Raw genomic sequence first — 26788 nt, forward strand, 5'->3', positions numbered from 1 at the left:
GAGGTAGTTGTTCAATGTTCTTGAACTTGCGTGCCGTCGCCGTTACATGCAACTTTGCTTCAAACCAGTGCCAAGATGAATCAACTTTCTGATTTAGCAATTCATGTGCTGGAGCTCGTTAAACTGACATTAGCTCTTATAGTGAATTACAGCCCTGTCATCGACCATAGTTGCCTCACAATAAAAATGGAGGCGTTGTGTTTGTGTTGTGCATTAATTCCAGCACAGAGAGACACGCATTTGTAGACTAGTGAGAAAGTCATCTGAAATAATGGCGAGTCTCCTAGAGCAGATTTTGACGTGGTAACGCACGTGGAAAACTATTTTTTCCTTTGGCAAATGTACGCTTTATTAATTTGAAGATAAAATTTTGTATATTGAAAATAGCAAGCAATATTGTCTGCTCATAGCTCTGTCTTTATGCTAAAGTCCTGCTTGGGTACATCATGTCTATTTGTTGGGAGCAATTCTGCGGCTTTCCTTCAAAGTTACTTAACTAAAAATAAACATTTCTCAGCTGTTTAGCGATTTGTTTAACTTGCTGCTCTATAGTACACTCTCAAGTTGCCGTCAGAGTTCTACTGAACTCAGTTTTTTTGTGTCGGAAATTACGCAATTGCCGAAACGCTTGCAGGCAGCACTAGGTTGTCTACAGATTCAGAGTATCGTCATGCTACCGGAGTTTAGGAGCTTTGCGCACGTTCTTTGGAGTACCAGAAGCAAAATCACAATAGCGTTCGCGTACACATTTGGTCTAAGTTTTATTAAAGGTTCTGCGCTTGATCGAAAGAATGCTAAAGTTTCAGCTAAGCATTTTATAAACCTCATACAAAACCATACCGCTCTCAAGTACCGATGAAGTGCGAAAATATTGCGACTCTCATTAGCCAGACCTATAAAAGCCACGCGAAGAAGCAAAGTTGTTCTTGTTGGAACTTTTTAGCAAGCTTACTGTAAAAACATGCTTCCAAATGATTTTCTTTAATCCTGCCGTTGTGCCTATCAAAATGCTACCACGTGCATTTAGTTATAATTCCGAATAATCTTAACTATAAATCTTTTTAGCGGTAAATATCCTGTACTGACACTGAACAACATATGTTCCGCATGAAAATTGAGAAAGTATAGAATTTTTCGAAATTTTGGAATCGCAGAAGATTTACACGCCAAATTAAAAAAAATTACCTGTTTAGAAGCACGAATCGTTCCGGACGGTTGTCGGGAAACCGCTTAAAAGAGAAATAAAAATTTCAGCCTCAAGTTCTTACTTTATCTGGTCCCATTTAGCACGCATAACATTTGAAGCATGTTTGCATATTCTTCGCGCAGAAGTTGCAGGAGCCAAAAAAAAAAAGAGGCTTTGCATGGCTTCCCACACAAAGGTTTTTATTTCAAACAAAAAATGTTTACGTTGCGCAAAATTTTATTCTTCTTGCTGCGGGGATCCAAGCTTGAGATCTTGTGGAACTGCAGTAGCGACGTTTTCCACTTCGTATGGCATACACATTTTTCCCATAATAGTATAACGTTTCTTGCAACAGTAAGTTCATTCCTGTTTCGACACATTTGCCCATCTTATATGAAAGTGCAAGAAAACAAAAGAGGTAATTGGACACCGATTACCGTGTTTATCTTAATACACCAATATAAATGATTCCTTTGTTGACCTATCTTAATGTAACCTGGCAGGACCGAGACAGCCCAACATCGCTCATGTTAATCTGTTCGGGCTGAGCAGGGTAGAAAACAGTGAAATCGGAGACACTTCCCACTTTATAATCGGCGAGCCGCATTCACCTATATCTCGCTTGGCTGTAAACTGCATCTTCTTTTTTTGCTACATAGCCGCATTTTCTCTACTCCTGTGAGGTTAGCGTAACCCGGTTACCGACGTCTGCAGGTAATCGCCCATGAATTTTCGCACGCCTACGACGTCAACGGCTTCACTAGGGACTACACGTATCACTCGGTCGACTTGAACGGAACGGAGACAATGTTGCTTCACACAGAAAAGGTTCTGTGCCTTCGGTCATCGTACCAAAAGGTGAGCGTTCCACCTAGACTCTGTGACCGCACGAGTGTTATGTGTTTGACCTAACGGTATTCTGAAACCGAGCGCAGTTCTCCAGCAAGGCGTTTAGCCTCATCGTCAGCACAACGAAGGACTATTGCTTCCCTATAACAGAGAAATGAATGTGAAGTCGACTCTGGTCTCACATCCAATTGAGCGGCCCTGTTCCGTCCTGCCACGTGGTTGCAGTATACCAGGTGTTGCAGGGAAGGCTTTAAGTAATCCTCAAAAATAGTTTTTTTAGGTTAATATATTGCAATAGTAATAGCAAGGGTAACGGAGTGGATTCGAAGAGAAGGAAGGCAAGCGTAGCAGGGGACGGCAGAAAGTTAAGTGGGCGGATGAGATATTGAGAAGTTTGCGGATATACAGTGGCCGCAACTGGCGAAGGACAGGGTTAATTGGAGAGACATGGGAGGGGCCTTTGCCCTGCAGTGGGCGTAGTCAGACTGATGATGATGATGATTACCCTCGGAGCTGTAGCTAGACAAAATGTAGCTTTTTTTACTAGTTCCGTGCACTGGAAGGGTTGCTTTGCCTGCATGCTTTTCGAAAGCGCATGCATTTCGGTACTATGAAGCCAAATTTTGTCGAGCCACAAGGCCGAGGATAACCGCGTTTTCGGAATTCTGAAAACAATAATGGCCATTACTAACGACCACCTGCCAATCACTAATTGCAACCAGTTGCCCAGCTGTGGTAGTTAAAAAGTTAATTATCACAAATTGGTTAACCAGCTTACTGCATAAGACAGTTCACTGGCTCTGTGGTGTCCGCCAACACTGGTAATACTATGGCGCAAAAGCCATACCTTTACCCCTAAAAGCCTATTTGTGAAAATTAAGTTTCCCTGAAACACCTGATTTAGACAGCGTTTTCATGAGGGCAGCTCTAAAGAGGAAAATAATGCTTTCTGTAATACCTCTGTATAATTGTTTGCGATGATGTAGGTAAACCAAGTGAACGCTATCCGCCTATTCTCTAGCGCAGTATGCTTGACGCGATTTGTGAACGTCTTTTTCGCATGAAGAGAGCAGCAAGCGTGGTGTCGTGGCCCAACTTGGCAGCCCTCTACAGCGACAGCTTCCATGCGCACCCAAGACGAGCATCCGTTCTTTAAAGTAGAGCTGACGCGACAAATCGGAAAAAGAATGGCGATGTCAACAGGAAAGTAATTTGTTATTAAGATAGGGCTTTGCCACCTAGCTCACTTCTTTCCTCTTCTATTCGCCTTACTCCAAAAAACTTACAGTGGGGAACAGGCAGCTGTGAGATCATTCCAGAGTCCAGAGTTCCAGAGTCGAATGTGAGCATTCAGTATACGTAATGCTTAGTCTTCGAAACTGAGGTGTATTCTCATTGCAAAAATAGTAGCTTGATGCAGTTAGCAATGAGAGGAGGTTTTTATGAGTGGCATCGGAGGTCTTGAGATTAGCGAATAGAGGAGGTTGAAACCTCGGCTAATACATTCGCAACTGCTGAAATGGCTTAAAGAGGGAGCTTGTTTCCGTTGCCAACCATTGGTATTCCGTATTTAGCAATTAATGTCTACCACAGGGCTAGGGTAGCATACTGTGCCCCGTAAAAGAAGTGCGTTTGTACGTCGTCCGTACAAACGAAATGCGCGGCTGTTCCAGAGTTTCTTTCCCATCGTACAGAAGTGACAGAAGTGACCAAGTCTTGTGGATGTGTGTGTGTGTATCCGGATCTCGTGTGCGTGCTGTCCTTTTCACGCAGTGACCAACCTTAACCCCGACACCCCATCGCCAATGGTTTGTAACACAACTGGTTAACAATCGAGCATTTTGACAGGTGCCCATTATGTTTTTAAACGAAGATAATATGGCAATACCCTCATTCTGTGAAGTCTTAAGTTAATATTTCGGAAATTTATTATTCCTTCCACCTCGTACATCAAGTTCGGAAAAAGCGGCGCAAAGACGCCTCCCGAACGCTCTGTGAGTGACTTTGTAGAGGGTAAGAGTAGATCGCCTAGGCACGATAGTAGTATGTCTTACTATGAGTGTTCTAGAGGCCCGTGTGCTGTGCGATGTCAGTGCACGTTAAAGAACCCCAGGTGGTCGAAATTTCCGGAGCCCTTCGCTACGGCGTCCCTCATAGCCTGAGTCGCTATGGGACATTTAACCCCCATAAGCCTTATAACGAGTGTTCAGCATTTACCTGTGAAGGAAGCATTATGGAAGAGACCCAAGGGGCAAGGGACTAAAAAGTTACGGAGAGCACTTAAGGTTACTTAGGTGCTTTGAATGTAAATGCACTGCCTCATCGCGAGCTCTGTTGCGAAGTTCACTAAAGATCCTTCCTTTTTAATGGCATTCCTATTACTGGCATACACTCGGAGCGAAAGCATACATTAAGTTTACCTTCATTCACCAAGAAGCTGCGCGGTTTTGTGGTGCGTGTTCACCTCGTAATCACAAGCTCCTTGGATTATGCGCTTGGTTATGCACCTTCGCAATAAATTTTTATTTTTCTTTGCTGTATACGTCACATACGTTATTGTTTATTGCTGACGTCATGCGATACCATGGTAACGTCACGGGGAGGTTTTCGGATCACTGCTGCTGGACAACACCACGTGGTACATTGCCGATGCGCCATATAATGGTTTCGCATTAAATATGCATGGCTCCTCTCCTGTTTCGCGACTTACTCAGCACAGCGTAGGCGTACTCATTTACGCTTTATTCGCGCTTGCCAACAGTCTTAGGCAAGATGTCTTCTCGCTGTATTTGTGCACAGGTGGGAATATGTCCACTAGGGGCAAGTAGTGACCGCTGACCAGGATCATGAGGGGGAAATAACTAGAGAATATGAATGAGATGGAGCGCATATGGCAAGTTCTCTCAGACCATGAATAGCAGCTTACCAATACCCTCCAAGAGAAATGTATACAATAGCTGTATCTTACCGGTACTCACCTATGGGGCAGAAACGTAAAGGCTAACGAAGAGGGTTCAGCTTAGGCTAAGGACAACGCAGCGAGCTATGGAAAGAAAAATGATAGGTGTAACGTTAAGAGACCGGAAGCGGGTGGAGTGGGTGAGGAAACAAATGCGTGTTAATGACATCCTAGTCGAAATCAAGATGAAGAAATGGGCTTGGACAGGGCATGCATTGCGAAGACGAGAGAACCGCTGGTACTTAAGGGTACCGCAGTGGATTCCAAGAGAAGGCAAGCGTAGCAGGGGGTGGCAGGAAGTTAGATGGGCGTATGAGATTAAGAAATTTGCAGTAATACGGTGGCCGCAACTGGCGAAGAACACGGTTAGTTGGAGAGACATGCAGAGGCCTTTTCCCTGCAGTCGGCGTAGTTGTGCTGATGATAATGATGATGATTGGTTTCTGGGGAGCGAAGACCTCCTGAATTTTTTCCCAGATGCGCAGAGCTGCTGCGTTCAATAAATCATCATTGAATTGCGAATGAAATTCAGAATCGAAGCTGACCGGTATTTCTTACCCGGGCTCATCATTGCGCCACCTGTCCTCGATGTTACGAGGCGTCAAGTGGGTCCTGAAAGCAGGCTTTAGTAGCAGCGAAATACGAGGGGGATGGCAGAGCATAAAACCGGCGTAAATTTAAAGAAACGGTGCATAGACGACTGGCGCCGTTAAACATGCCTACTGGCTCTTCTGAGCGATCTCATTTGCACGTGCAGGCGGAATCGGGGTCCCGGGCCAGGACGCTGGACCACGCCACAGACTCCGAAGGCTTCGCCGACTTCGTGGGAATGTTGGTGGCGTACGCCGCCTACCGGAAGCTGCCGCTTCGGGATCGCATCTGGCGCTTGCGAAGCACCGGTCTGACTTCCGAGCAGGCTTTCTTTGTCTCTTCTTGCCTCAAGTATTGCAGCGCAGAACCAGGGATCAAACGTACAGACGAACGCTACTGGCACACCCGTTCACGCTGTATTGTGCCCCTGCAAAATATGCCGGAGTTCGCTAAGGCATTCTCCTGCAAAACGGGAGACTACATGAACCCAGAGACCAGATGCCACTACTGGTAGAGCCGAGGTGCAGGAAACAGTTCATCAGTGGAGGGACACATTTCCTAGTGATCGGCGATAATATTTAAAATCCTAGAACGGGTCTTCAATCTCGTACTCATCTGATATCTTGTTTGCTGCCGTTTAGTAACAGTGTTAAACAGTGTATCCATATAATCTGTATTAATATACTGGAATATAGACCGAGAAGCTTAATAAACAATGATCGATCTACAGTGATGAAACTGCTCAACACCCTACAGCTGGGAAATTACTGATTGTGCCGGCTGTGTGGAGCGTTTGTGGAAATCTATGCCCGCATAGCACCCGGTCTTCTCTGCCGTATGGAGGCGCTCCTGTCACGGGATGTCTCGTGAGAGTGAGCTTTGCTTTGGAACAACTTCCTGCAGTTTATTCTGCGTGCCAGTCGGTTTCTCCGTTTGCCACGTTCTGCTCCTGTGCGAATGCTGCGCCCTCAGAAAGCCCGCATGATCATAGAATTGCGTGTTGTTCGAAGGCCTTACAACACAAGCGCCACATTCGGGAAGCTGGTAAGGTGTATGTGGTTTCCTTTGATCGTATGCACTCTTGTAAGAACGTCCAGTCAGGCATGAGGCTAGGCAACGGTAAGAAGTACACCAAACGCACGAGTACATTTCGGGAAAGGGATGACAATCATTCGAAGCGATAAGAACAAACAAAAACATACGTTTCGAACAACTCAAGTTCATTATTTCTTATCTGTAGGTTTTTCTTTTCTACCTAGCTGGCCCGACAGACGTGTGTGCCTTTGGATAACCTATTTCGTTTTTCTCGAGCGCGACCGAAGGAGCATTGATGTAATTATTAAAGAAATACAAAAGGCTTCAAGATATCCCCGGACTTTAAGCGTGCTAAACTTGGGCAACACATGTGTTCGGTTTAAAATTCCTTGCATGCTGGCTTGTGCGAGCAACGGCGAATGTATTCAGCTAAATGACCTTCGCCAATTACTGAAGCAACTGCCCTGCTATGCTTTTGCAGGCGTTCCTTAGTACAACGCCCAGTCTATCCGATGTAGCATTTGCCACAAGGCAGTAGTATGCGGTACTCCACGCCTCCTCACGGTCACCTTGTTGTCTGGCGTGCTTTATTCTGCAGACAGCGTCCTGTTGGCGACCTTTACAGGGTGGCAAATGTACGCCAACTTTTATAATGAGCCGTCCTTCTCCTGATTTACTTGAAAAGCAAAAAGAATAGGCAAATGGCTGCACATTTCGGTTTTTGGTCACGAAGAAAGCGAAGAAATTGAAGGAGACGCTTAAAGGGAAGCTGAAATGGTTTCTTGAGAATTCGAGGTTATTCAAGAATTCGAATCTTTAAAGCTTCTAGATAAAGCATGAAAAACATTTTTTCACTAGCATTCAAAATGGTGTCATAATCATCGATTAAAACCGCGATGATGTTTAGGCAGCTTCTCACTACGTTGGAGGAGTGTGTGGAAACTGGGCAGTGACGTCATTGTTGCCGAAATTTCAGATGTCCGCTGCTTCCACCTGCATGCTGCTGTGTGTCGTCAGATGGCGCCAAACAATGCATCGTGAGCTTCACCTTCGATGGCGTCGGTTTTCTTCCATGGAATAACTGTTTCTTCGCTGGAAACGTAGTGCCGTCATACGTGCAGTCATTATCGGGGCCTCTGCCCGTCGCTGTGCACTTGAGAGAAGCCTGAACGCCAATGACGAATTTACTTGGCGATTACGCCACCATTTCAAATGCTACAGCAAAACGATTTCGGCAAACTTAAATTCATCGAATTCTAAAACCGCTTCAGTAGCCCTTTAAGCTCCGCGTTAAGGGTATGGCGCAATAGCGTAATCAGTTAATTCTCGCTTAGGGAGTATTCACTGACGCCACAACGGCTGTCATTTTGTTGTTTGTGGAGTGCTGCGAAAAGGTGCGGACGTTTATAATAGAATTATCGCATCCTGCACCGGCCTGGACTGGTGAAGCTACACGCTGGACAACAAAATGGCTACCGTGACGTCAAATGAATGCCCCTTATAAGCAGAATTGGTCATTCTCGACATTCATAGATCCCTGGGAGCCCTTGTGCCACTCTTGGCGCAGTGATGCAGCTGTTGAGCGATAAGCCACTGCCCTGCGATGGCAGGTTGATCTTCCCGAGTGATCAAATATTAACTGCCAATGTCACGGTGGGTAGTTTGCTCACTGTCCGGTGGTCTTGTTGTTATGATGCCGCAAAGTCACGTGAACTGGGCAGCCCACCTACCTGCAATAGGTTGCTTCTCTGGAGATTTTTCGTGCATTTTTCGCTCACTGTCAACGACGCCGGCGAGCAACTTTGCCATTTACTTCCACGTGAGATTTTCCCTGCAATAGATGGCGTCGGTGTTGTCGTTATTCTTTTGGGGGAATAGCTCTCAAGAAAATGATCTCCAGGGTGCCGCTACCAGTTGCACCTATACAGAGCATGTTGGCGGTTTTACAAGCGATCTAATTGGATGAGTGGAGCAATCACTCTGGCTTACTAGCCGCACAAGAGGAAGAAATGCGCTTGAGCAGGGCGTGTAATGCGAACGCAAGGTAACCGATTGTCCTTAAGAATAACAGAGTAGATTTAAACGAAAAAGGAGCATAGGAGAGGTTGACAAAAAGTTATGTGGGCGGATGAGATTAAGAAGTTTGGGGGGATAGGGAGGCACAGGACAGGGTTATTTGGACAGAGATGGGAGAGGCCTTTGTCCTGCAGCTGACGTAATCGGGCTGATGATGGTGATGCTGTTCTTTTGCCGTCACAGTGGCTTGTCAAGTTGGTGGAAGTACACAAAAAGAAAGCGTCGTAGGCTGCAGGGTATGACAACGCAATGGCTCATATTTCAAGCGCACATCAGTTATCCTTCTGTTGCACTCGGCTGAATAGAAATAGGTTATCTGAAGGCAAACGTGTCCGTCGAGTCAGCCAAGTGACAAAAATGAAAAAAAAAAACGCACATGTGAAAGAACGAACGCGAGTTATCGGAAACGTAAAACTTTGTTTTTGTTTTTTGTTATTATCCTCTTCCCGAAACGTAATCGTGCGCTAGGGGCCGCCAGAGCCGCGTATTGTGTATAAAAGTCAACTTTTTGTGGTATAAAATTTTAAGTCCAGCACCCGTGGTGGCTACTCTCTTTGTCCGGGGGTTTTGTTTTGCGCTGGAAAGAAGAGTCATTGTGTTACAAACCTCCAATTATCCCAGCTGTCTACGCTTAGGGCATGGCAACTCTGAAAGGGGACTCACCATTGTCCGTGTCAACGGCCGGGAAGTGCCGTAAGCGAAGGCTGTCAAAACTCTGGATGCAGTAGTCGCAATCCACAGGTGTTGCTCGTGGTGAAGGCTCGCCGGTGGCTCGGGTATACTCTAACATCCGGAGGCGCTCACCACTAAGGGGTTGCAGATTTTGGTTTTATATATATTTTTTGTAAATTTGGCTCACAGTTTTCGCTGTTTGGTTTCTGAAAAGAGCGATTGCCCATAGTTTTTCGCGTGTCTAACTCGCTTGTTATTTACCCACAGTGAGGAACTTGCTCAGCTAAGGCGTAAAGCATGACGACTCGGGAGCGCCGTGGTAATAGTGTTGAGCCGTGGTAATAGTAGTTATGCAAAAAACAGCGCGAACAAACGGGGACGAAAAGAAGAATACACAGGAACAAGCGCTGACTCTCAACTAATGTTTAATCACAAGAAACACGCTTATAAAAGGAAACAGAAAACAAAAAACACCAAAACCAGAACGCAGGTGCTACTAAGTGATATCCAGATATGCAACCTCACAGTCACGATGGAGCAGGGATGGTTTGCTGACACACAATCTTGTTTCTTTGCCATATTATACGCCTCGATGATTTCCCTAGTCAATTGATCAGGGTGTTTGTACAAAACGTCAGTACAATGCAAGGACGGAAAACAGGATTGACACTCTCGGCAATGATCAACTAGATTAGTGGAGTGATTAGATTCTAATGAATTGAGATGTTCTCCGAGACCGGTGTTAATACAACGTGCCGTTTGCCCAATGTATATCTGACCACAGGACAGGGGCATTTTATAAACTAATCCTTTGGATCACGGCACAAATATTTTATCGTGCTTAACACCACAAGACGCTACAGATTTCTTGGGATTGCGGGACTTATTTTCTACCGCTGAACAATATTTATGGAGGTTATTAGGGGCCGAAAAAACCACATCAACTTCATGCCTATGGGCCACATGGTTTTGGGTTTTGGGTTTTTGGAGTTTTTTGTTTTCTGTTTCCTTTTATAAGCGTGTTTCCTGTGATTAAACTTTAGTTGAGAGTCAGCGCTTGTTACTCTGTATTCTTCCTTTCGTCCCCGTTTGTTCGCGCTGTTTTTTGCATAATGTATCACCAACTCGCCCGCTTAGCTATCCTGTTGTAATAGTAGTATAAACTGTGACTAAAGGCTTGTGATGTTCTTCATGACTGCCTGGGCGAAAACTGGAGTGTATTGTGCATCCCTGTGTCTTGTTAGGACTAATTATGTGTTCTGCGCCACTTGTTGTGAAATGCGCGAAGCTGATGTTTCGAGTAATCCACCCTCGTGGAACCCAGAATCACACAACTCTAGTGTTGAAATGTGCCTCACATGCTTTTTTGTTTTGAGGCTGCACACAAATCATTCTTAATGTGAACGACTACTGAATTTTAAGGACCATAATTTTCATAGCACAAAATAATCCTTTGTCTTCAATACACCCGATTTGGCAACGGTTTCATCAGAAGCGTAGCATAAAATTTGTTATTTCCGCATACGTTCGTTTTTTCGTATTTTGATGCAGAAAACAGCGATTATTTTGCGCGTTAGCCGCTGCATACAGGGAGGAGAAGTGATGAAAGAAAAACCAACTCTGGGGCGTATTCTGTAACAATTTTCCATTCCATTTGGTAGTCTGCAATTGGTCACTGCTCCCATCACGTAGGGCATCAGCACCACCGCCCTGTCAAGGAGGGGCGAACATCCTTTTAATGTATTGCAATGCTCGGCTAAGTTTCTGAAAGGCCGGCTTGACAGGGCGGTGGTGCTGTTCAGGCACCGAGATAAAGTGACCCGAGAGCTCGCAGAAGCCTATCACATAAGGAAAGAAGGAGACTCATGCGTTAGTAGTACAACCTTGATTCTGCATGATAAGGAATTCACGTTTATTGACACGTTTGCTGATTGACCATTTCCAGGGGATTTCCGCTTGGCGTGCAGAACAGCGATATTTAAGAGATGTTTTTCGAATAAAACTCATTTGATAGTTGGCGCCTTGCTGTGTGTCTTTTCTTCTTCGTCGTCTCTGCGCTCTGCCTCGTAGCAATGAGTGACCGTCTCAGTGACTAACCTCAAGGTTCCATCAAAAGTTATCGTTCGTGGAACAGGCAGCTGCATTTCAAGTGGTTGTCTGCAATGGTTTGTTACTCTTCGTATTATGCTTACTAATCTGCACTATGATCGATTTACTCTCGTGCGGGGTCACAACTTCGCATGAGAGTAAACCATCGTACGCCAGCCTGCTGTTACTCTCAGTGCAATGGCGCTCCTGTCGCCTGCACCTTCGATGATTTTTAAGCGGGCGAAGACATGATTGTGGTGGACACTGGCGCAATTAATTAAATGTGCTTGGCCGACGCTTTCTTTGCTCAGCAGGCGCTACACTCGTGCAAATTCCGACCCTTATAGAGGGAGTGCATAGCGTGGCAATGATGCGCTGTCCTATAGGTCTTCACTAACACACGCAGCGCAATTCCGAGCGGGTATTAAAAGGTACCTGTTATTCTTCTGGGGTATGTAAACTCGTATCTACGTTGATACGAGTTGTAAGCTCGTATAGACGATGAAAGGCATTGGGTAATGTTTCTATACTTGTTTGCAGTCATGCTTCGTTCAATATGTGTGACAGGCTATAATACTTATCGAATAAGTATATACTCTCCAGGCTTCAATTGGGAAGTAAGTAAGTGTAGGAGGGTTGCTGTTTAGTTTTTCGGAGAAGATGCTTGGAACGAAGACTGGTCGAAAATGCCGATAAGGCGCTGCTTGCATATAGCGTTTCCTTCCTGCATTGTCACTCAGACAGCCAGATGGACGTGAAATTACCTTCACGTAGCCAGGAGGTGAGAGGCCGAAAGCATTCGATGGGTCCAACATAAATAGCATGCACATGGAACGCTGCCCACGGGCGTACTGCCTGAAACCATTCTCATATCTCTGCACACATATTTGATAGACAGATTGGAATAGCGTTTACGCCAACCGGAGTAATGCGGGAGACTGGAAGATAGCGACATCGTCTGTCTCAGTTTTGATGCTTCCAAACGCAAATGTTCCAACAAAGTAGCATTTCCTTAAAACTCAATGACAGTGAAAGACACACTGCATTTAATTTTTTTTTTGTCTTTCTCGAAATCACCGAAATCACGAAATCACTTGACGGTTGTATGGTGTTGTTCATTTGAACGTTGTTTTTTCCCGCGAAACGGCTCCACTAACACTCGGCTGTGACAATGCCTAAAAAAATATGTTTATTTAAAAGTTACAATTCAATTATTTAAAAAAGTCTATAATAATTATTTTAGTTGCGATGTTTCCCACAATCATTGTACAGCAAACGAAAACAAAAAAAATCAAATATGCTTATAATAAGAGAAATAAAAAATTACGATTCATATGTTACAATTTTGAACAGTAGGAAGTAAAAGATTAAACAAAATGAGCATTTTGTGGCCGTCATATTTTGCTTAGGTAACTTGTAGGGATATGTCTTGTGAATATGTATTCTGCACATTCAATGGAACGCCAGGTGCGAAGATCTGAAAAAGTTGTTTTGTGTGCATTCATTCAACATAAACTGCGCACATCTTAATGTCGGCGCTTCGCAGACACGTTGCTTTGATTGATCTTTAAAAATGTGGACTAATTATATACTTCCCGTTTATAGCAAGAACGAGCCGTAAACGGTAGGATGAAACTACATTTGCCACAAATTTACATTATTTGGCGTTGTATCATTTTCTACGCCGAAGTTCACTGTGCTGCATCGTGTTTTTTGAATCTCGAACCTCAGAAAATAAGGTCAAAGGCTCTCAAATTTTAAACACAGTGACGGCAGGACGCACGAATGGTCGCTTGCGGCGTAACTAGTTTTCATCGAACGGCATAATAAGCTGGAGCTAAGGCACCAATTTCCGCCTTACCCCATTTATTATTCATTTGTATTGTGCTGTGAGCACCTTGCTCAGACTCGCGGCAATACGCCAGTGCTTTGGTTTATCCGCAGGCATGTGTGCCCTATTGACTGTTATTGACCCGCGCATATAAAGTGATCTACATTACTGCATAGACTGCATCGTTCTCTGCTCCACAACAACGCGCGGCTTGACTGGGCAGACGAGGCACGGCACGCTGCCAGGTCCAGCGGACACTTCGAACGCAGCACTCAGGAGCTTGGCTGCCGTCTAAGGTGAAATGAAAGGTAGGCATGCGCGAATCCTATTTGCAGTGGGAATGCCCAACCAAGTGCCGGAAAGATGATTCACTTCAGGGCCCTTCGAGAGAGATGGAGTGAATGCCTAAATTGATCGACATGAAGTACAGCGTTGATGACGCCGGAAAGCTGTTGAGTAGGGGCGCAGTGTTAATATACGCAGGACTCAATCTCGCAAGCTTAAGATCACACATTTCTTACACGCTTGAATCTTTTAATCTATGCGAAAAGCTACCTCGCTCTTTCTTTGAGCCGTGCATGAGTAGCATGAATGGCCGTCCTGAGATCACGACATCATTTTTCTTAGCCAAAGTAAAAATTTTAGAGAACAGTGTGACGTAAACACGAAGGTTAGCGGAAGGCCATCGGCCACAAGCATTAATTGCGGCAGTGGAATAGAGGAAGAAGCTACTTGGAACGCTGGTCTCCAGCGCGTTGGGCGAGATAATTAGCTGCAATTTACCCAAGCCCCAGCTCTACAGCTTGGTATTAGTAACTTTTTCTGTTTAACCTTTGCCCGTCCACAGCTGCAGTTTGCTTAACCGGAATGCTCACCCTATAATAAGTATTTAAGCGCCAATTAGAATCTGCGCAAAACAGGGGCGCCAATATTTATCAGGCTCAGACTAAACCCAAGCATTACATTAATTAAAAAGTACATTTCCCTTCAGTCATTGGACGTTTAGTGACCAATCACCGTTATAGATCTCGTTCAAAAATGCGTACATTGCCCGATATCATGTTCATTTCGCTTGAAGTTCCTTCACGCCTATCATCGCTATTAAAAATGTTCAGCAGAGACACTTAATGCTTCGTGAAACTCTCTGAAAAAAAAAATGCACACCACCTTTCCCTAACGCGGCGTCCGTTTCGTGGAACAATCGTCGTATTGATTTCTATTTCCTGCTCTGCACACTTGTTTCTTTCGTCCCGTGGGCTTGCGGGAAAATAGTGCACAACAGGATTAGGTTGGAAGTTCTAGGGCCAGGCCTATATTTTGTACTTTGGATACACACAACTACTTTTTTAGAAAATCTCTAGCCCTGGCTTTTTCCATATCGAATGAAAACACGGTTCCGCATGCAGCAGCAAGGACTTCATTCGTATTAATTTCCCTGTTTACCGCTTTTCTGCCACTTTCCACTTTTTCGGAAGCGTGGAGCATTGACAGCCCGTCGAGGCAGTCGAGCTAACAAGCTAGGTGAGGGAACAGACAAGAAGTACAAAATACACTTGCCCAATCTTAAAATGATACGATGGAGGTTCTACCTATGTGAACTCTTAGTACTTAGCTTTTTTAATTGTACCGGAATGCAGCAGACATGATTAAGCTGACCTTAACACTGCTGTTATGCATTTGCTGCTCTCTTAACGAAAGTGCTTTTACCACATGCTTTACCCAGGCACAAGTACAAAGCCACCATTTGTGATCGCCTTCAGATATGCGCTTCGGAGGCCAAAACCTGAGAGCACGACGACGCCAGGCTGCTTCATGGTGCGCCGTTTCTCCCGCTGCGCACGGCTGTGCCGGTTATTAGGCTGTCTTCATGTCAAGAATCTCAATGAAAGAAACCTGGCAGTGGCAAGGGCAACGTTAAATATACCGTATATATTGTATTCCGCAGCTTGGCTGCTGTTCTCCTTATCCTTCCAAGGAGTCTTGCTGGGAGAAAAGGTCACCCACTTGCTTTCCACGAAGACGTTCACCAAATTTCTCGTGCTAACAGTTCGGCTGTTTGCTATTGGCAACGGCCTCGTCAATTTCACGTGCATTACAGTGCGCTCCAAGAGCCTCCTGGAGTTCTTCGAAAAGGCGGCACTTTTCGAGCAGTCGACCGGCTTCTCTTGTTCAATTTTGCGAGGTGAGGCCAGACGCCGGTGCTTCTTCGCATTTCAAAAGATCGCCTTGTTGGCCGTTGCCCTAGCTGCCACAAGCGTCCTCCTCATGGGGCTCTTCCCGGCACCGTTAGTCAGCGTCAGGAAGGAGTGGAACGTCACAGTCAAAATGATCAGTTTGCTGCCCGATTTTGTGTTCATCTTTTACGAGTCCCTCATGTACCTCGTTCTGAGTTCCACGGCACAAGTGCTCGTCCATTACATCCGGGCTCAGGTGCGTTCTTTCGACGAGTGCCAAAGAGGCTTGAGTCGCGCGCAGTCCAAAGCCCAGGCGGCCCTGGCGGTCGAAGCGGTACGCAGCAACCTGTGCAAGATCAAGGAGCTGAAGACGTGCATCAACGACATCTGGAACCCGGCCATCCTGACGTCGTCGGCCTGTCTCCTGTGGGCGCAGTGCATAAGCCTCTACTGCCTGTTCGTCGACAGAGCGGCCCGCTTGGACGTGTGGCTGGGATTCATTTACAGCTGCTACTGCTTCCTAAGGTTCCTTGAGCTCGCGGTCATCAGCCAGGACTTGCGAATGGAGGTAAGTACCGTGACTCACAGCGACTCTAAACGATACTCACAAGCAGGATTGCTGCATGCAAAATGTGTTTCATTACATAATCTTTCGTTCTCCTTAGATGGTCGGGGTAGATGGTCTCCTTAGATGGTCGTGAACTCAAATAATTACGCCGTGCAATTGAAAATTGGTGGTGGATATACTAACAATCAGTAACATTGCCATGAATGTGTTCATCTTTATTTCTGTACTCATTTTGTGTCGACAATACTATCAAAACTAAGACTTGGAAAAGAATCTTTCATGAGCCATGTTAGGGAAAACATGGAGTCTGCTGCCAAGAAAGCGGAGGTGTGTAGTAATATCTAGCAAAACATCTTTGAAATGAGCTGTGTATAAACACTAAAAGAACGAAATGTGTTCGGAAAGTGCCGCACTGTTTTTTCTTTTGCACCTTAGCACTTTGAAAGATAAAATATTGTGGAGCAATGCAGGCTGCCGTTGCAAACCACATAGTACCTGTGGTGAGAACAAACTATGGACGCCAAATGGTAACATTCCAACTTCCCTCACTCCTGAATTAATTGCTGCAAATATTGACATAGCAAACATTAGCTACTCTGATCTCCTCGACTACTTTATTTCTGAAGCTACATTTTGCTAGTATTCATATTTTAAACATCTGTTCCATATATTGGTTGCTCTTGTAGTTATAATCTTTATAACAGCTTTTTATTGTTGCATTTATTGTTATTGCTTCAACCCGTATTAATTTTCTACACACGCTAGTGATTGTGTATTTGTCTGTTGGCTTTTTTTCCCTCATAAGTGCCGCCTGATGCCACTGCCCACTTGTTGTCGAGGGGGTGGGAGCCTTGTCAAGCGATAACCACTTTTATTCCCATCCCCTACAACTCTGCATGGTGATGGAATTAAATTATTATTATTATTATTATTATTATTATTATTATTATTATTATTATTATTATTATTATTATTATTATTATTATTATTATTATTATTATTATTATTATTATTATTATTATTATTATTATTATTATAACTTAAGCTCTCCCCAGTGAACCCTTCGCTGAAAACTAACGAAACCTTCGAACCGCGGATGCTGTCCATTTAGCATTCTAATAAGTTTGATTTTAAAATGAAGCTTTGCTCACTATGTGGCGACCAAGTGTTTTATGTTTCATGGATGATGTGGGCACCACGGTACAATTCACTAAAACCTTCGTCTACGAGGCATACGTCACTGTGCCGTAACAAATTTGCGAGTGGAAACTATAACATACGTATTTTGCAAACAGTTATTGTATTAATAAACAATTCGTGTTTTCACGCATTGCGCGTATTGCAGGAGAGGAAATTCAGCTGAAAAAATAGTTTATCTTTTTCTTGTTCACGCTGGAAATGCGGTCTTTTTTGAAGGAAAGCTCAAATGGATTTTTGAGAATTCGAGGTTATTCAAGAAGTCGAATGTATGAAGCTCCTAGGTAAAGCTTGCCAAGCAGTTTGCGTTAGCATTTAGAATGGAGGCGCCATCGCCGATTAAAACCGCGACGGTGTCGAGGTGTCTCCTCACTGCTATAGAGAAGTTCAAGAAAACTCATAGTGACGTCACTGGTGAAATTTCACATGTCCACTGCCGTCGCTCGCAAGGTGCCATGCGGCGTCCGATGCCGCCAAACATTGCTTCGTGTGCTTCACTTTCGGCTGCGATGGTATTCTTTTTTTAAACGACAGTTTCTTTGCTGGAAACGTACAGCTACCGTACTTGATGCCATCGCTACGGCCTCTGCCCGTCGCTGCGGACTGCAGAGAAGCCTGAAGGCCAAAACGGTTTTAATCGGCGATTACATCGCAATGTAAAATGCTAGCTCGTAAACACTTCGCATGTTTTACCTGCAAGTTTCACGCATTCTATTCCTTTAAACTCGTTGAAATCTAAAACCTCTTCAGACACCCTTGAATGAATCGGTTGAATGAATCGGCATGAATCGGTTTAACCTTTTAACTTTATAGTCAGACTGTGGACATGACCATCTCTGGAAACAAGCGAAGCGGTTGGACTAAGTTACCAGGAATTTTCGACAGCGCTCAGTCAGTGCCGCTAAGCCTAGTGGCCTATCACAATCTGCTGAACATCCACTCGGACATTTTCTTCCTTACGTCATGGATGGCGTCTGTGACACAGTTCTTTAATGTTCAAAACCAACTGCCACGCGGTGGCAGCCAATGGAACTGGGAGCGCTTGTCTGAAATTTGTTGCTTGGAACCCGCGACCAGCTACTTTTTCTGCGTAGTATCACTGGAGGGTAAAAAATATATGATCGATTAAAAGCACCGGGGAGCAGATATACGTAAGAAAGAGGAGCATAAGAGGAAATATGCCAAAGTTAGAAGAAAAATAAGGAACGAGAAAACCCACTCAACACACGCATCGTCCATCTGTATAGAGCTACCTGACTCAAGGGAATATAGCTTCTCTATATTCATTCTTTCAGCTGTTAACCTTTGCTGACAGCCTATTACACGCGAGGTTATGGTGAAACAAGCAGAATACACCAATGAGTAAAACCTACAAATAACTTCGCATGTAAACCGTCTAGAGTGAGCCGACAGGAAGTGAGAACAATTTTTAAACACAGCAGTCAGTGTCAAAGAGAGAACAGTGTGGCTGCTAATAGAGGTGAGTAGTACCCTGGCTTGAGGAGGGGCAGAGTTTGTTTTCTTTGTATTCTCTAGTGAGCATCTATCAGAAGAATTCTGGACGCGCGATACTGCATGCTGTTTAGAAATTCACATTCTTCTAAATACGGAAATGCCAGAGAAACGCTTCTCGATAGGTGAAGCAGCACTGGGTGCTGCGGACAGTGCTTCCTGCCGATCGAAGAGAATTGCAAGGAAGCCGGATGCAGAGTCGATGCAAAGCAATGGTTTAAGTTTTCCCACTGCTGTGCTACAGACGTAATGAATCTGATGTCCTACTCTATATAAACAGTGGACATCACATCGATAACTTCTAGAGAACCCGTAGGGTATGACGTGGTCTGTTTGATGCATCATAGCGAGTACAATTGTACTAGTTTCAATTGATGTCAAGGCTCTCAAAAGGCGCCAGTTCTCTGACAATGATTTTACCCAACCATTCTGGACAAAACAATTTTTTGAGCGGCAAACCGTTTATGAACGCAATTTCTTCATATAAAGCAAGATTTCACTATAACAATCAATATATCCTCAGATCACCTGACGGCAGTGTTGTATTTTTTTCTCTATTAACGTTTTTGCTATCGTCAGAAGCGTGCCCGATTGGCTTTCTACGGCAGTCTTAACTTTTCAATGGGATCGATGGAAACACTTTAAAAGAAAGATTTTTATACATGTCAGAAGAATGGACCATCACTTTCAATATTACCGTACCAGTTTCTTGCAATTTTCCAGTTGTCGAAAATTTTGCCGAAAATGTTCAACATGTTCCTGGAAATTTCCCGCTGAGTTTATTTTCTGCCTTTGCTGCTGCATTGCTATTAAAGGGAGTGCCTATTTCAGACGGAGAAAATAAAAGAAGGAGCGAAAACAGTGGCCATGGCTGAAGCAACGGACGGCTACTTGCAGCAAGTAAGTTAATTTTTTAAACTACGATTGCTCTGCTCTTATGCCACCGAATTGAAACGTTTTTTTTTTTCGTAGACAAATATACAGCGCGTCCTTCCTTATCAAGAAAACTGAAGTTTTTGAAAGGTTGTGAGGAGAAAGATTGTGAGGGTAAAACATGATAATCAGCCCAATTTTGCTACAACCGCTCCATCAGCAAAGCAATTGTTGCACTACCTGCATAACTTGAGCCGCCGCTAGAATGATTTGAAAGCAGCTATTAGCACACTGCAAAGAGGTCAGAGTTGCGTTTGTAGTGGACGAGGTGCTGATTGTCTGGGATAAGTTTTAACGCGATAGCCTAAGGCTCCCGTTCCGCAGGAAGTCCGATGTCCTTGTCGGCGTTGTAAGCGAAAAATGGGGCAGGATGTTCTGGCGCATGTGGCCACCCTATCGCAGATGGTAATGACCAACCTTGGGCACAAAATTTCGCTCAGCCTCACACAACCCGCCATAGTCATTCGCAACACTGACGTCTCGGACAATCTTGTGAACGGAAGAGCATAACTGTGAACGGCGACAATAACTGCGAGCACTGCTCTTCAGTTTGAGCAACTGTTGGTGCAGCGCCACCTCGTCAGGGCGGACAGCGGGAGGAGGGCCGTGTGAGCTAAGAAACTGGTGATTGTGTGGAGTGAAAAAGCGTCGTGCGAATCGCTGCGTGAGTATATATAATCTCTGGATTCTAACCAGATGAGGCACCGATTAACGCTATCGCAAGTGAGTTTAAAGCTTATCAAGATGTCCAATGTCTTTTAAATATGTGAATAGAAAAGTCATTGCAAGTCTCTGTTGCCTAAGGCAGGCTAAGGGACGTAAAACTTTGTCCTGCACGTCACCTTCATGCATTCTTCATGCAGTGAACTTCGTCAGCCCATTTGACGGACTATGCACTCCATCACTCCATAGGTTACATCAATTCTCGCCATTGCATCCTTAGTACCCATTTCATGGCCGCATTTTATCTTCGTTTTTTTTTACCTCTTCCACTCTGCTCTCCTTCTGTCTTTATCTCCCAAATTCCCCTCCCTACGCAGAGTAGCATGCAAGCGATTTTTAAACGACGGCTAAATTCTCTGCTCTTCATTAAAGAGTCTCTCTCTCTCTAACGCCATCGCGTCCTATCTCCAAAGGCGCAGCTTAAGTGTCCCTCCAATTTTTTTTACAGCGCCGTTGTAGAGCCTCAGCGTATGACTTAAAGTCGAGAATATTGTTACCTCCCATGAAAATGGTTTATAGACAGTCTATACACTTCTTATAGACTCCTTGCCATCGCATAGATATCTGTCTTTGTCTATTAATAATCTGTAGACTGTCAATGATTAAAAGCCTACTAAAAATGTATGGCCATAAATCTATAGATTGTCTATAGGCTGTCTATAGTATGTGTTGCTTATACACTGTTCTCTAGAATTTGTCTGTAGAGAGTCTATAGGAGGTATTCACATGACGTCATCCGCAAGGGGCGCTAGCGGCCGGCGCGGCATTCGCCATGTTGGTGGTCGCGCGCGCGGCCGCCGCAGCCAGCGGCAGCGTTTGAATAGCTGGTGATGGGTGAAATGTGAGTGTATTTCGCGTCTCGCCGCACGTAATTTCTGTCCGACCCGTGCCGCCGCGTGACTGAGTGAATATTCCGTGAACTGTGCGAAGCAGAAAAGAGCGGGCACGCTCAGAAGGTTCTACTTTGTGAAAAGGTCGACCCCCCGTAGGAATGCGGAGGCACCGGCATGGTGTGCGACGTATACAAGACTGCTGCCGCGCGTTGAATTCACCGGTATCGAGGCCCACCTTGTGCACGGCTTAAGTTTGCTGGCAGGCCAAGGAATTAAAGGATATAAACCTATGAGAGGGTGCAATTACTTGACAAGCGGGTGAGTCCAAGAGTCGTGCTGTGGGTGCCGACGTCCGCGGTGCCGACGGCCGAAGTGCCGTTTTTGAAGAGGTGAGTAATTCGAAGGGTCTGTTCACTTAGCTGTAGCTTAACTTGTCATCTCTACCTGCTGAAAGTGGCGTGTTACAACTGAATCTAGCGGAATGGCTGCACACTGCGTAGCTGCGAAAACGGTCTTGTGCATACGAAGCAGCGCTATGTAGCTATACAATCAAAACTGCAAAACATTCTCGCTGTGTCTGCCGTTCGTGCTGCGAGCGCATGGCAGTATTTGTTTGGCCGTTCTGTCGGGTAAATAAGGCAGCTATGACGCTTTGCCTTTCTGCTGAAAGACCGTACGTCTGAGAAGCGTCAGCAGTTCGCGGACTACAGCTAGGCGCTTGAATTATCAATTTCTGCGGTGGCAGTTCTGGAATTTCGGTAATTAATCATGCTGTTTATCCACGATGTGCCCTGCATGACTAGCTGACAGTTATCAACTGATATTAAAAGCTGCAAGTCGTGTACGTTCTTGCGTGCAGCGCAGCCAGCCAGTTTTGCTGCCGAGTTGAGGCAGCTCGGTTATATTACGGCGCAGAAGAATTCTGCTGCAAACTTCATGCACAATACGCGCTCCACAAAGATAAGTGGTCGCTGACGTATTCAACAACGTACAAATATGTTACGGATCATTAACAGTTCAGGCCGGGTACCTCACGGCGCACCGTGACACTGCGCGAGCTGGCCTGAAACGACCGCAAACATGGCGCGCCTGCCGCGACGACGCTCGCGCCGTCTGGTAGCGCGGCCTCAGTGAATACCTCCTATAGACTTTATAAACAGAAGTCTATAGGCAGTCTATAAACTGTATAAAAATTTTTGTAAGGGACGAGAAAAAGTAATCTGCAGAGCATGTATTAACAGAATGACCGGGGTACGTACGAAGAGTTTCACAATCACTCGACAATCGCGGCACAAGCGCCGTCGTCACCGCTACACTTCTTCGCCAAAATGTTGTAAACCACTCGCCCTTTTGGTGTCAAAAAAAGAAGCAATCACTCAAGATGGTAGTCAAAATAGGCTTTTCTCCCCTGATTTCTGCCCTTCGAAGAGGAAAAAATAAATTGAGTTGAATTACCAATTTTTTTAATGGGTGCAGGAAGAACCTCGATAAACAGGAGAAACAGGAATGTGGTCTAGGAGCTATCTTACAGCAATCTTTCCTGCTCTCATGAAGCTGCAGTGCAGACACAGGAGCTGCGATTTGGTCAAATATTAACAGCGAATGCGCGAATAAGAACAAAATACTTTACTATATTATTTAGTAGGTTTGGGTAGCAGGTATAAATGCTTCATTAACGTAACAGCGGAAAATGCACCATTAGAAAGGTCACATATCAGAGCACAGACTCAAAAATAACGCTCGCAACACAAAGCTCTTCATACTTTTGAAACAAGAAGGCCAAGGTACACGAAAACAGATGTAGCTAAGTATGGTGAATAAATGCAGCCGCAATGCATCCTAACGAACGCCTAATTCCCGCACAAACCTGTGCACTCGTTTTGCTCTTTAAATTCAGTCATCCTCAACACGCGAGGTAGCCAAGATTGCCGAAGTTACAAGAGGCACGGTATTTAACCCGATTGCGACGGTTCCTCTCTTGCGCGTTTGTCGTTATTAGACTAACGAGAAACTTACCTTCCGAACTGCAGGTCCAATACCTGCACGACACCATCGATCCCGGAACCATGTGCCTGAACGGAGCCGGCTTTTTCGGCCTTCATAGGCCCCTTCTTGTGTCGGTAAGCGATTTTATGAAGGCACAGTCAACTCAAAACAGAAAAGGCTTGGGCAGGTTGGTAATTCATTGCAACACATTAATCACAGCGCGGGAACAACGCAGCACAAAGACGAGACGGGACAAGCACTTGTCCCGTCTCGTCTTTGTCCTGCGTTTTGATTACTGTGTTACAGTCAACTCAATACGCAATAACAGGTGAAGGGAAATGTTCGAACTTTATGCTGATTGTGATAAAAATAGAGCCTTTTCTAATATCGTGAATGAATGCACCATAAATCATTATAAATTTTCTAACCGTACACTGACCACAACTTAATAACTGTGCTGCAGACAAAGGCACGGTTCAGTTCGCGTTACTCAATGACGATCGCCATCATTGCACACTTGTATTAAATAGCTCCTGTAGATTCGCGTTCGCGAAGTCTTTTCCTCGATGGCTGAAAGATGATGCTTTGGGTGTGTTTGTATACGCTTTTATATTCTCAGTTTAACTCACATGACCATCAAATATGACTTTTGCTTAGTCTGCTGTCTCACCTTTATCCATAATAGTAAAACAAATTTCTTTACCTCCACTGCAGCCCTATAATATAATCAGATTTCATAACCGGCCCACTGATTCTTGCATGCTATCTGCGGGGCTGGTTTCTAACAAACACGAAAGTTTTACGGTTGTAGGTGAACTCACTAGGGGCTTCCGGTTGTTTTTCTTCTAATATGTAGTTAATTATATTTGTCGTAATAGGAATGACTACATTATAATTTCGTACTCATTAACACAAAAAAGGGTAACACACCCATATGCTTTTCTGGAATCAATGGTATTTGGCTTAATTTATGCATGTCTAAACGAGCCCCTCATTTCCATAGCCTTCTCTGCTCAAATTCTTGTAGCAACCATATTTTCCAGAAGGTATTGGAACAGATAAACAGTTTCAGGTTTCGGCTGATGGAAATTTTTGAGATAAAAAAATGTAAGCCTAAAAAAACTGCCTCTTGGCGCGTATTCAGCCGTAAATTGCACATTTAGGCGGTCGTCGTAGAAATATGAAATATACCACATTGCATATAGTACGATCCAATAGAATTAATTCAAAATTTATTCGATAAACTTTTGTTTTAAACAAGAAGATGATCTGAAAGTTGACCTGATGTTCAAGCTCAGTGCGGAAGTTCAAGTAAATTTTGTCCTTGAGTGATGAGTTTTCCTTTTAATACTGCTGGGATCTGCTAAGTTACGTCGCTGAAAACAACAATGTTATCCCCGAGAACTTTCGAGAAAACATTTAACATGTTACCAACCTGCGAGACAAAGTGTGCAATCAATTTAAATTTAATTTATTGTTATTTAGTGTGATAAGATGGCCCTGAATTGTATATCACTGCTTCCTCATACCCTCGTCTGTCTGTTTAAAGACGTAGTCTTACAGCGATAATGGGAGAAAAAAAGTGCACATTTTCCCTTGCTTGAATTTCTTTCTGCAATTGGGGAATTCCTCTTGATCGCTAGCTACCTGATCCTCAGGAACACGCTTGCGTAATGAAAATTTAACTTTTGACTTCTTTCTAGATCGCAGGTACAGTGATAACTTACACTGTAATAGTGGTTCAGACCAGACAACAACTGCAAGAGGCGTACGGGAACGCCACATCATGTGGATAGTATGCCAGAGGCAATCATCAGTGAGTACCAGCTGTGAACCGTAGGCTCGGTATTCTTTGCGATATTTTGCGCTAATGGTGAAATATCTAATCCGAGAAAGTAAATGACGTATCTTGCCTATTTGACCACTCTAAATACAATCGCTATACATGTTAATGCGCGGTATTTACCATGTTCTGTCTCTGAACCACACTTTAACAGCACCGATTCTAACTTTAAAAATTTTACTCCCTGTGAAAATGCTGTGTTAATGATCTCGATGACGAAAAGAAAATCGCTGCAATGCTTGCAAAAGCTTCACTAATACATGAAATTGGGAGTTGTCAGGTTCGTTCATAACTTATGGAAACTGAACAGAAAGTATTACTTTACCTTCCCTATTGCAGAGAAGAAGTCGCCGACAGAGGATGCGCTGCTATAATCAGAATTCTGACTTTCAGGATCTACGAAGAAGAACGAGGCCTGAGCCTCCTGAATCTGAAGCCAGATGTGAAAATTGAGCTCTCAATAAAGTGTACGAAACGAGCATCGTCTTTGCATTACGCCCCACCAAAACGGTGCCAATCTGTTAAGTGCTACGCAACGTATGCAGTCCAAAATCGGAAGCGTTTTTCTATAGTAAATAGAGGACAGGAAGGCACTTGGCGCCTTTTTTGGCTGGCTACTCACTTTTTCTCACATAGGGACTTTGCGAAGCCTTACTCCAGAAAGTGAAACTAGGCGAAAGAGGAAAAGAGCCCAAGGAAAAGAAACGCTTGGCGGTCATTCCTTACATCCACAAACGGTCGCACAATGCCAAAAGGGTTGCAGCCAGGTATGATGTGAACGTTCGGTTTCCTGCCCCATGTAAGTTGGCTAAAATATGCCCGATGGTAAACCGGAAGAATCCGGTGACCTGCTCAGTAAACATCCGAGTCAGTACACCAAACGTCAGTCCGGTGTGGTTTACCAAATTCTCCTCACGTGCGGTGAAGTATACATTGGCCAGACCAAACACTGTTTCAATGAGAGAGCAAGCAAACTTTTCCTCGACGTAAAAACCAAGTCTGGGAGCCACATGGCAGTTCGTTGCAACCAACCCCGCCACGGTTGTCGACCTATGTTATCGGACACTAAATTTCATTCGACGGCAAGGAGCAAAATAGAAAGAGAAGTCATTAAAGGTTTTTTGATTGAAAAGGATGGGGAGGCGTGCATCAGCAGCCCTCCTGTGTGCCTACAGGAGAAAGAAAGTGCCTTTTTGGACCGGGCGCCGCGATTCTTGCGTTTTAAACACATCTAGGCATCCTCGGAAACGGTTTCTCCTCGCACCTCACCTCTTTGTCCTTTACTTGCTTTCAGTCGTTTTGGCGCGTTGTTTGTTGGCTTTATGCGGATCGTTACTCGTCTGTCTTTCAAAGGCTTTTAATAGTTTTTAACGTCTTAATCGTTTGGCCGGTGGTGGTTCCTTTGTGTTATTTTTCTTTATTCTCTCTTTTGTTCGATTTTAACCTTTTGCCGTGTTATTTGCTGACGTCAGTTTTTTTCATTTTCGCTTTTAGCCTACTGACTGCGCCTATTGCCTAGCAAGTTTTCATTTTTTCGTACTCTGATTTTACACCCCCCCTTTTCATCGCCATTCCACATCTGTCATCGTCGCGTTTCATCTACACGATGCTGCCCCTGGCACCGCCTAGGTTAACCGCAGAGGCAATGCGCGATTCTAATGCATTTGCGCCTTCTCTTCTTCTGAAGTGATTTATATAGCTCCAAGAGTTCGTTTGCATTGCCGTACTCATT

The 26788-nt window shown here is 44.5% G+C and overlaps 1 protein-coding gene across 1 annotated transcript; it reads left to right on the top strand.

Moving 5' to 3' along the window:
• Nucleotides 1-15096: 15096 nt before the first annotated feature.
• LOC149334135 (uncharacterized) lies at nt 15097-25009 on the top strand. The gene is made up of 4 exons (XM_089557871.1): nt 15097-16029; nt 19570-19638; nt 23258-23347; nt 24917-25009. The coding sequence occupies exons 1-4, from the start codon at nt 15100-15102 to the stop codon at nt 25007-25009; spliced, it is 1182 nt and encodes a 393-aa protein (XP_089413997.1). The 5' UTR covers nt 15097-15099.
• The last annotated feature ends 1779 nt before the right edge of the window (nt 25010-26788 follow it).

Source organism: Amblyomma mixtum, chromosome 8 (assembly GCF_055824585.1).
Source record: "Amblyomma mixtum isolate Tamu chromosome 8, ASM5582458v1, whole genome shotgun sequence".
NCBI lineage: Eukaryota > Metazoa > Arthropoda > Arachnida > Ixodida > Ixodidae > Amblyomma > Amblyomma mixtum.